The following is a 12,376-nucleotide window of genomic DNA, read 5'->3' on the forward strand; positions in this document are numbered from 1 at the left end:
ATTAGAGTTTGGTCGAGTTTTCTTTGATTATGAGATAAATTCGGATTTTAGTAAATAACCCCCTAAGTGTACAAATGTTTCCAGCATTTTGCCTAGCAGTAAAAAAACAGCATGCATGAAAATATTTAGCTGCAGATGTTGCTTCACTGGACAAACTAGTGCAGCAGCTGCTTTATTAAACTGTATGATAATCTAAAAATACATTGCATTGGTGTTTCAGATGAAGAGCAACTTGGTCCTACTTACAGTTTTATGATGATGCTTTCTAAAAACATTCTCATTAAATGCAATATATATAATAAAATAATGGACTCATAAGCACATTTATGCAAAGTATGCCTCTGCTTTTTGGCAGGGGTGATGTTTTCACTTACGGTTTAAAAGGTTCTCCCAAAGCAAACCTATCTGAAACCTGAACCCTAAGGAGGAGAAATGTTGGGGAAAAGTCACTTTTTAATTTACCGCTAGCCTCTGGTTTGTGGAAGTGCACGCAACAGTTTGAAGTGTATTATCTGAAACCTCAGGCTCTCCCCAGTGGGAACTTAAGTTGTGTGACAGAGGCTGCCCTATGTAATTGCTGATATTTTTCTGCCACAGTTATATGGAAGAAATTGTATTATGGAGTTCACTTTGGTGCCAACCACAGCATCTTTCCTCTGGATCTTCAGTACTGATTTTTCTGCCCAAAATTGCAATGGATGCTGCAAACTTACACACGAGGTCACTTAGTGAACTAAAAAGTCTTCGTCCTCAAAGATTTTTCAAATTCTCTATTGCCTACCACAGCTAACAATTTGTTGTGCATGCTGCTACAACCCTTGACCACATCCTGTGCTACGTTCATAGCTGGTTCCTTTGTTACTAAGTTATCAAGTCTTATTCTTTTAGTGACTTGATATTTTTGCAATATTGTTCTGCTCTTTTCAGGCATGCAGGTAAGGAGGATGGGTAGAGATAAATGACATCTGTAAATCAAAGATAAATACATATTTGGATATTTACAGATTCAATTTGCTCATCTTTAAATTTCCCAATTTTGTTTCTCACCTATTGCATTAGAAACCTCTCACCATGTGATGGAAGCTAATGGGGATTCTTTTATTTTCAGGGGTCGAACTGGTAAACTACGAGTCTTGTCCCTGAAAATTGGACTCATGTGTTTATCTAAAGGCCTACTAGAAGAGAAATACAGACGTAAGTGCACTGCCTAATACCATTTAGTTAACGAAGTCTAGATGTCATAGTCATAATGCTGCTCTGTTTATGGATTCTCCATACAGTTATCCCTGGCAAAGCATTCCTTTTTGTTAACTAAAGCATGTGGAGAATTCAGATTTATAAATATTAAGGGATATATCATAGGAAAATACTTATTTTTCTTATCTAATGTTAAATGCCTTATAAAACTCTCATCCTTCTTGCTGTGCACGTTAAGCATCTATTTTTCATCTAAATAGTCCCTGTGTGGGCTGCAGTTCCTCCCTGAGATGACATTTCTGAATATAATGAGCAAGATGCATTCTTTTTATTTTTCAAGCTATAAAATACAATTTAATTACAGACAGAGTTGCAATGTTGGGGCTAAAGGTCAAATGTCAACCACGAATACAAAATGTAAGGATGTTCCTGAATTTCAACTGGACAGTTTGTTCCCACTCAGCTTCTCTTACTCATTGTGTAATGTGTTTAATAGCACCCTTTAATGGGTTAAGTTAATTTTTTAGATGTCACTAAATGGTTACATAGTGAGCACACTTAATATCAGCTTCCATCTCTTATTCATTGTTTACACCAATTGACAACACCAACTGGCTTTAGACTAATTGATTAATGTATGACAGTGTATACATAGTTAACATAATAATCATAAGAATAATTTTAGTACAAATACAGAATATTTAACCTGCGCACACCTATCGCTTTCTCTCCCTCTCTCATAACGTTTGCATACTGCCATTATCTGCTCTTGCACAAAGAATTCTTTTGTTTTTAAAAGGGAAGTTTATAATAAAATGACATATCCGCTGCATTCAAAGACTACTTTGCAGTTAGTTTTTTTCTTTATTATTTCAGAGTTCTGAATTATTTAACTTTATCCTCAGAACCTCTCTAGTTTTGTATTAAAACTGTCATCTGGAATATTGTAGCCATGGATCTTAGGAACCGGCCTGTATTCTGAATTACAAATAGAAAGATGAATTGAAGATTTCCTATACAAAATGTTATTTAACAAACATCAAAAACAATCTAACCTTACAGTCATTCTGTTTTCTGGTTATTACTGGTCAGAGAAAGTTGTCCATCTAGTGAGAGAGCAACTGACATTGTTTGGCATAATGTAAAAAACCCAAATATCGGCAATTTCATTTTCATTCATTGCAGAGTTTTCAAATAGTGCATCATATAAAAATTATCCTGTGCAGGCATAGGACCTGTTATCCAGAATGCTTTGGACCTGAGGCTTCACTGATAAGCCTTCTTCTGTAATTTGTACCACCATACATTAGGTTTGCTAAAATCCTTCATTTAATACATCCAAAAGGATTGCTTTGTCACTAAAAAGGATTCATGTAGTTTATTAACCAAGTACAAGATACAGGTATGGGGCCTGCTGGTATCCAGAATGCCTAGTACCTTGGGTTTTCCAGAGAAGGAATCTTTCGGTAAATAGATCTCCTAAGCTACTAAAAAGTTATTTAAAAATTAAATAAACCCAATAGTCTGGTTTTGCCTCCAATAGCGATTAATTATATCTTATTTAGGATAAAGCACAAGGTACTGTTTTAAAATTGTAGAATTATTATTTGATTACAGTGAAGCCTATGGGAGATGGCCTTCCTAGAATTAGGAACGTTCTGGGTAATGGGTTTCTCGATAAGGGATCCTGTACCTGTACTATTTTATTATTACAGAATAAAAGGAAATCAATTTTACAAATTAGAATTGTTTGCTTAAAATGGCTTCTATGGGAGATGGCTTTCCTGTAATTCAGAGCTTTCTAGATAAGGGGTTTCTGATAAGGTGTCTTAAACCTGTATATGTATTATATATAGGCATAGGTCTGTTAAAAACAGAAGACATTATAGGAGGAATGGTACAGTATTAGGACAAAAAGTAATTAAAGGTATTATTGCACTCTAAATGAGCCTGTATTTTTTTTAATCATTTTGAGTGACGACTATTTTGGGTTGACATTGGCCCCAAACACATTTCACTTCAGTGCCAGTCATGGAAATCAGCCCATTTAGAGTTCTTCTGTATTAGAGTTGATTTTTATGTCTGGACAGGTGCATTACAGCATTCTGTTTACAAAATATATCAAGTGGCTACATCCAGTTATAGTATTCTAGGCCTGCACTGACATATTCATTATCATTTTACTTTGGGGAGCTCAAATGAAGCTTTAATGCCTAGGAAGCAATCTGTGCCTGGCATGCTTTCAAGTCGGCACACGGTAACAGTTTGCAGTCAGATCAGATTTTATATGTATTTGCTCCTAAGTGACTTTTTTTATTTACAAGGTAGTTACTTGCACACAACCTCTATTAAGATATTCCACAGCCGATAGGCTCTGCCAGATTGAAATGAAAATCTAGATGCTCTCAGACCTTTGAATGTCAAGGCCTAAGCCATCTGGGTACAATCTACTGATGTGAAAGAAATATAAATAAAATATATTCTATTATGAATAGGTTTCCCTGCAAGGATCTCGTATATATACATTAAGAAAAACACATTTATGGGCACTTTCATTCATTAGTGTAGAAACAATATATGAAACTTGTGTGATTAAGAATAGAAAGAGATAATGTGCTCAGGAATGGCATACTGTAGTTTCTTATGCACAAAGACATTTTATTTGTTCAACTTTTACTATTTTCTGTGGAATTTGCGTCGGACCCCTCAAAGAACGAGCTTTAGGCTAGGGCCAGACAGGGCAGAAATCAGCCTGCCGAAATATGCAGGCTGATTTCAGCTCCCAACCACTAGCCAAATCTTCTTACCTGCTCGTGTCTGGCTGCGGCGTGAACAGACTCGGCGGTTTCCAGCGAAGAAATACAAATTTTCATGTTTCTTTGCTGATATCCACCTAGTTTGTTTATTGGAGCTAGGGATGGGCGAATTTGACCTGTTTCGTTTCGCCAAAAATTTGCCACCGGCGAAATGTCGCAGACGCTTATTAAAGTCAATGGGTGTCAAAAAAAATTTGTCGCATGGAGAAATTTTTTTTGACGCACAATGCCATACATTTTTTTCGGTGAAAAATTTTGCCCATCCCTAGTCGGAGCCAACACAAGGCTTCTGGATGCAAGCAGACAAAAAGATTTGGCTATGACTATGTATAGAAATGTAAAGTATGCACTTCTGACCCTGGATGGTAAGAGGTTTTATACCTCGGAGAAACTTGTAATATCAACAAAAAGGGAACAAAATATGTTTTTTTTTCACTCACAGACTGTAAACTAACTTTGTATGTCTCCATCCTACACATAACAAACAGAGTACCTTATTACATGCTATCTCTATGATATGGAAAAAAAACTGTATTGTGTTCTTAAAGACACAGTAATATTATACAGGTTATTTTTCTGTTATTCAGAATGCCCAGGATATAATTTGGATCTCCATACCCCAAGTCTACTGAAATATAATTGAAACATATAGGCTGGTTTTGCTTCCAAAAAGGATTAATTATATCTTAGTTGTGATCAAGTACAAGATACTGTTTTATTATAACAGAGAAAAAAGGAAATCATTTTTAAAAATGTAAATTATTTGATTATTATTGAGTCTATGGGAGACGGCCTTTCCGTAGTTCAGAGCTTTCTGAGTAACCGGTTTCTAGATAACAGATCCTATACCTGTATATCAAATGGATTATATATTCAATATATGAATAATTCTTAACAATTCTTTCATGTACACTTGTATTTGCACTTGTAGAATATTAGAAAAAAGTGTGTATTTTTAATATGCAATTCTGATCATATTCATGATCAAAGCTCTACAAGATTTCACCAAAATGTGATAGACAACAGAAGACGCTGAATAGTAACTTCCACTGCATCCTTATATCTTCTCTATAAGGTGTACAATATACTATATGCTAAATTTTCAAATTCTAATATGGTAAATTACAACTGTAGTACAGTTATAGGATCCCTTATCAAGAAATCTCCGAATAACGGAAAGGCCATCTCCCATAGACTCCATTTTATTAAAATAATCCACAATCCATGTGTAATAATAAAACAGTAGCTTGTACTTGATCCCAACTAAGATATAATTAATCCTTATTAGAAGCAAAACCATTTAATGTTTAAATTAATTTCTAGTAGACTTAAGGTATTGTAGTATTGTGTATCTTATAAATCACGCCTGATCATTTTTCAGGAGGTGGGTTACTTTTCAATGGCTGTTTTCCACATCAGAGTTAATTTTGAAGCAATATCTTAACTTCCAGTGGAGACATTCTTTGTCTGGAAAGACTATTTTATGTCCATTAGCACTTGCTGCTGCGTATCTAGCTGTGAGAGGTTTCGCTTTCAAACGTTACAGTTGAGACATTAATGGGAAACGCTGTTTTGTTATCCCAGCTTTTCACTGCTCTAGTGAAGTAAGCATACCGTTTTAAAGCATTTTGCAACCCCAAGGGGCATGTCAAAAATCCCCTTCCCTGCTGTAAGGGACTGACAGTCTCAGCAGAGGATTAGAGAAATTCTGAAAAGGGTGTATTTACATAACTAGAGTGGCATATATAGCTAATAGTTTCAGGTTGAGAGGGCATAATAAAGATTTTGCGCCTGTCAAGAGTCCAGACAGCCTGCGAGTATTTTATCTGTAACACATGGAGAGCTTGCTGTTGTTTCAGATTATTATCTACCATTAAAGCAATATACTGCAAGCAAATGGATAGAAAAACTTGTGCAAAGAGGGTTGCCTTTGGATTGTTCTCTAATCCTGTGTTGCCTGTGTGTGCAACTTAATTAGAGGTGTTATGCTACAGTTAATGGCAGAGACAGACGCGATGGTTCAGGGAGATTTAGTTGCCCTGCAAATAATCGGCTCTTCTTCGGGCGACTAATCTCCCTGAAAAGCCTTCCCCCTGGCTAGAAGCTAAATCACCGGCTGGATGGCACTCGGAGTGCTTCGTTTTCCGAATTTGCCCCAGTTGCCCCCTGGTAATGCTTTTCAGGGAGATTAGTTGCCCGAAGAAGAGGCGATTAGTCGCCTGGCACTAAATCACCCCTAATCTATATCTCATCCCACTTATGGTAAAGGCACATTTTAGGCAACCCCCCCCCCCCCCAAATGTTATATAAGGCACTAAGGGGGAAATGTAATAAAATTTGCAAAGAGAACAAATTTGAGCACAAATAAGAATTAAAAAAATAAAAAGAAACGAATAAAAAATTTGCCTGTCGCAATTTAATATTCTTCATTAGGCTTTTATTGCATTGGGGACTTTTAAGACGTGCTTGAAGGTGCTGCAAAGTTTTGGAGAAAATGTAACAAGTTTTTCAGAAAGAGGTTTTATTACATACACTGCGGATTATAAAATTCACAATCGCTGTCCTACTGTCTGATGAGGGGCAAAGGGTTCACAAAAATGTTCTCAAAGGCAAAATTGTTTCCAATGCAAACATTTATTCACATTTGAACAATTTTTCCATTAGCGACCTTTATTAAATTCCCCCATAAGTTTGCCCTTGAGCAGTAACCCATAGCAACCAATAGGATGCTTGCATTTAAACAGGTGACCAGTAAATTCTACCTGCTCTTTGGTTGCTATGATTTACTTCCCCATGGCAAACGTAGTGCCTTTTATTGCATAATCCTATAAGTGTTTAAGTAGCTCAAATAATATAGGGCTCATTTACATTTTCCCACAGTCAATTGCGCAACTAATCCCATTCATTTAAGGTTCTTGTGTCAATGGGTACTCTTTGCATTTCTGTATAATCATGCTTGGCACCACTCAATTCTCCCTGTGCCCCTTTCTGAACTGCACATAGGTGCTCCTGCACCCTGGGTCTATACCCACCCCCAAAACAGGTGGTAGCGCCAGGGTTCCTATAGAACCCTGCCTCAATTTCTGCAGTAGAGTTGACCTGAATGAATAGGGAGCACACATCACTCCAACTAGCTCAATGGAAAATAGTCTGCACAATAGCGCTAGTCATAACTCATTGGCTGCTATTGCATTAGGTGCGGCTTATGTGACACAGAGCAGTGACACTGAAATTGTGGAGAAAAGTTACATAAAGTGGGCAAAAAAATGACAAATAAGTTGGAAAAGTGTGTTTGTAGTTGGTTGAAATATGGGCTGCTTTGTGAGTTTTAACTTTTTGAACTACTTAAAAATGTGGTTCTTTTAGCACCTGCAACAGCCTAATGTGCCATTAACTTTAGAGGCACTGGCAATAATTGTGTCTAGTGAATGTAAATCCTTTTTTAATTGGGTCCTATGGGATTCCAGGCAGAAGGCAGACGTTGCCCATGTTAATATATAACCTGTTTGTATAAAGAGGAATACCTGTGCTAGAATAGATGTATAGTATCTCTCTGTACTGACTAGAAGAAAAACCAGGGAGCTGCCCTTGGTATGTAGGCTGACAGCTCCCCTAGTGGCTCATACCATTCTCCCTTGACCATCCAGCTACTCCTTCATCCTTGCATTTATCAAGGAGATTATAAACACAATAGGTACACTGTGGGAGGTGATGAAGACCTTTAGTACCTCCATAAAAAAATATAAATTGCACATTTGATATTATTCTTTCTGGATGTATTCTTGTAACTCATGTAGCTTTCATGTGGTTATGTAAATGTACTAACCAGAACCACCTCTCCCAATCCTAGATCTCTTTAAAGAAGTATGTGGAGCAGGAGATACATGTGACCAGAGACAGCTCGGCTTGCTACTTCATGATGCCATCCAAATTCCACGCCAACTTGGGGAAGTGGCAGCTTTTGGAGGGAGTAACATAGAGCCAAGTGTACGCAGCTGCTTTCAACATGTAAGTGAAACAAAAGTTGCATGCAACTGGTTTATTTTCAATAAAAGTTTATTTTACTTTGCTGTTTCTTAAAGGGGCAGCATACCCATTTAAGTTCAATAAATACGGCTTGTACTGAACATGATTTTATTTCTAAATTAGAGTGGTTTTTTGATATATAAATTGACATATAAAGTCAAGGTATTAAACGTAATAAGCATACTGTTTATTTTATTAGCTAAACCGTTAATTATTTAAACAATTAAAATGCAATAAAAAGACAAAAAAAACAGGGAAGTTGATGCTACTTCATGTTTACTACTTGCAAGATAGATAATTGGATTACAAGTATACAACCCCCTCTTTTCACCATTTGTTGTGCCTTGTTTGTTTGAAGGAGTCCATTATGTAGGGAAATTAATATTGCATTAATATTGAATGGGAGGCATATACATGCACAATAGTGATGTGCGATCCGGCCTGAAGCCCACAGGTCATACGTGCTCGGACCAACTTCTGCACAACCTATTTGTGCCTCCTTCTGCCTCTGCATGTGACTTTTTATATACTAATGCAGCCCCCCCTTTTGTGATGTCACAGCAAGGAGGACTCGGGTATATAAAGAGGGTGGCGATTGGGTTAGGGTCTGGTGCGGATGGAGGAGCAGCGGGTTAGGGTCGGGTGCAGGTGGAGAAGCAGCGGGTTAGGGTCGGGTGCGGGTTGAGGATTTCTTCTAGGGATGCACCGAATCCAGGATTTTGTTTGGGATTCGGCCTTTTTCAGCAGGATTCGGATTCAGCCGAATGCTTCTGCCAGGCCAAACCGAATCCTAATTTGCATATGCAAATTAGGGGTGGGGAGGGAAATCGCTTGACTTAACATGACCCAAAAACTCCCAGTAATGTGCGACTTTCCATAACTTGACAAAAATGGATGTGGTATTTAGGGTGTGTGGCTACAAAATGAGCAGATCTTTTTGTCCCTCTTTACATTTTTCAAATGTTGGGAGGTATGGGTTCCCATCCCATTTTTGCAACACAATTCTCCTGGTATGGGGATGAGACTGTAAATCAAGTCTTGATGGTGACATAACTGTACCAAAATAATTAAATGTCTTGCAGCAGATGTCAGTGTAGGTAAAACTATTGTGCCTAGATCTTTACTTCCCAAAAAATGAATTGTTCCATCTATTAAAAAAACCAGTTCCATCTATTAAAAAAACCAAAGAAATTTTTTTCCACAGTGACATCCTGGTTAATTTAGTATATTGCTGTTTCTTTACAAGTCCTAGTGAATTAGAAACAGCAGTTGTATATATCAATGGCTGCAAATACTAAAATGTGATAACTAACTAGTGTTGCTACCAATAACTGTGTGTCCTTTACTTGTATTACATAAAGATTCTGTCTACAGTCACCTTCTTGAACCGTTAGCCTTTCTGTCTGTGCTTGAAAAATTGTGCCATCTATACTTGTGACAGTAACAAATACTTTGGCAGTGACAGGTAATATCCTTTCATTGTCCATGAACGTGGGAGTGCATTTAGTGTGAAAGTCAAAAAGATGAAAGTAACCCAGTGCCAAGCAGCACTTTGTTATTGATGGTAAGGAGAACAATATGAAGACTATCCAACAGTGACATTTTGTTGGTCCCAACAGTTCTCGGACACAGATATGTGATCTGTTATCTGAAAACCCTTTATCCAGGAGGCTCCAAATTGCGAGAAGGCCATCTACTATAGACTCGGTTTTAATCAAATAATTCACATTTTTAAAAATAATTTCCTGTAATAATAAAGCAGTACCTTGTACTTGATCCAAACTAAGATATAATGAATATTTATATCTTTGCTGGGTTTATTTAATTTTAAAAAGACAGCAGACTTAAATTATGGTGACCCAGATTATGGAAAGATCCCTTACCCGGAAAAGCCCAGATCCCGAGCATTCTGGATACCAAGTCCCATGCAAATCTTAAGCATATAGATTCATTCATGTTAACGATGAGTAAGTAGAACCATGTTAGTAACACATGTAGGAGGTTATTTATCAAAGGTCGAGTTTGTGAGGTTTTTTTCTACCTCGAATAAACTCACAACTCAAATATTTGCTTATTTATGAAAAAAACTGAATGTATAGACTCGATTGAGTGCAATCTGGGGAAAAACTAGACTACTTCAAATGTATTGCGTTTATAGGCTAAAAAACATTGAATACCTCAAATTTATCGAGTTTTCAAGCACAAACCATCGTAAAATACCTGAAAATCATGAAGGCAAAAAACATTTTCAAATGGTTAAAGGGACCTCTGCCTTTGACTTCTACATGACCTTGACTGGTTTTAGCTGGAGTATTTTCAGAAACGGGGTTTTAGCAGCTTCAGGGCTTAATAAATCTCGAAAAAGGTTTTTTTCCCCCCAAAAACTTTGTTTTTTAGTGTAACTGCCCTGAAAATTTTTTTTCGTGAAAACACAACTCGACCTTTAATAAATAACTCCCTTAGAGCATTATATTCCTGAAAGCTAATTTTTCCCTTGAGGAAGGCATGCAGGAGAGTCAATGGAATACTGGACGTCTTTTCAAACACATCTCACTGTTGAGAAGCAAGACATTTAGATTTCATTGTTCATTTTTAAAGAGTCTCTGCTGCAACGTTATCCATGCTTCTTCATGTTTTTTTACCTACATAATAGTGGTTTTTTTTCTTTAAGAATAAAAAAAGAAATGGCATTTACAAGCTAAGAATTCTATCAGACAAGCTATGATGCATCGTAGGGACAGAGTTTACATAGAACTAGAGGAATAGTAGAAAGATGCATCATGCATCACAAGATATTGATTTGCAAATTAGACAATACAATATTGTCTGATAGAACATGATTCAATTTGATGATATTCCTTTCCAGATTATTTTTTTTATTCTCCTCAGCATAAAATGTAAAATTATTGCTGCAGTAAAATGTATATGTGTTTCCTTACCCCTAACAATAGCAAATTACTGCATCCGTTTAGAATAACAACAGGATTAAGGTTGCAGTACTGTACATTTTTACTTTTATTTTTAATGCCAAAACAATATAAAAGACATTTCTGTATTTGAATAATGTTTAGTGTATGGTAAAAGTTAATCCCTATCAGAGATGTGTCCATGCTATGCTCCTGATGGGAACCACAGCATTACATTCCAGAAATTGAGAAAATATACCCTTTTTATCATTATTTCTGTAAATGTTCAGTACGTGGGAGGTGCTATATAGTTTTCCAACACATAAACACAGATTTAATATCAGTAAATTACATTGTCCCAACACTTCTCCTGTTCTTACATTAAGGGGCAGATTTATTAAGGGTCGAGTTGTGTTTTCCACCAATAATTGAAGTCTCTGAGGTTATTTTTTGGTCAAAAATTGTTTTCTTATTTTTTAAAGAAAATTATAATGTTTCAAGATTTATTATACCCTGACCCTGGAAATAGCTAGAATCCGAAAATAGACCATTTAAAACTTGTCGAGGTCATGCAGGACCATTTGAAGTTGTTTGAAGTCTTCTTGATGTTTTGCTTTTGCCTCCAATGAAGATTATTTATATCTTAATTAGAATTAAGTACAAGGTACTGTTTTATTAATACAGAGAGAATTTGTTTTAAAAATATGGATGATTTGGCTAAAATGAAGCCTATGGGAGACTGCCTTTATTTAAGATCTCTGGATAATGTATCCTATACCTGTGTATAATACACAAAACTGAGAAAAGGCACACTGGCACACAAGGTGTGAATGCAGGTGAAAACCTTGCAAAATTTTATTACCGGAAGTGCAACGTTTCGGGGCTTGCCCTATATCACAGGTATAGGATACAGTATCTGATTTGAGGTTGCCGGTTACCTCTATCACTGAGCACCAAGTGAATTTGGATTTATCTACACAGACAGGTGTGCGTGAGCAATTACCAATTTATAATACACAAAAGCCATTAATATCTTGTAAATTATATATAAAGTACCCCCTCTTTTAAAATATAAGGATATTATAAGTTACCGAGGAGTTTCATGACCATATAAAAACACGAGGCCGAAGGCCGAGTGTTTTTATACAGGTCATGGAACTCCGAGGTAACTTCTAATATCCTCATATTTTGCAACTGGGGGTACTTTATTTATTATAATACACAAATTTCAGTGAGTCATGTGACAGAAATTACATCACAACTCACCGTTTATAACTGATCAGAACTCACCATTTATAAGGATATAATTTACAGGATATTCATAGCTTTTGTGTATTATATCCTTATAAACGGTGAGTTCTGATGTCAACCGTTATGAACGGTGAGTTCTGATGTCATTTCTGTCACATGACTCACTGAAATTTGTGTATT

General features: G+C 36.5%; 1 protein-coding gene across 3 annotated transcripts in view; it reads left to right on the forward strand.

The window, feature by feature from the left end:
- Positions 1–12,376, forward strand: part of utrn.L (utrophin L homeolog) — a 391,980-nt gene that overhangs the window by 341,016 nt on the left and 38,588 nt on the right. For all 3 annotated transcript variants that reach the window (XM_018263001.2, XM_018263003.2, XM_041562716.1), the window contains 2 exons: positions 1,109–1,194; positions 7,864–8,021. In XM_018263001.2, the coding sequence (XP_018118490.1) occupies positions 1,109–1,194; positions 7,864–8,021 (244 nt within the window). The remainder of the gene's footprint in view (positions 1–1,108; positions 1,195–7,863; positions 8,022–12,376) is intronic.

The sequence above is a fragment of the Xenopus laevis genome, chromosome 5L (genome assembly GCF_017654675.1).
Source record: "Xenopus laevis strain J_2021 chromosome 5L, Xenopus_laevis_v10.1, whole genome shotgun sequence".
Classification (NCBI taxonomy): domain Eukaryota; kingdom Metazoa; phylum Chordata; class Amphibia; order Anura; family Pipidae; genus Xenopus; species Xenopus laevis.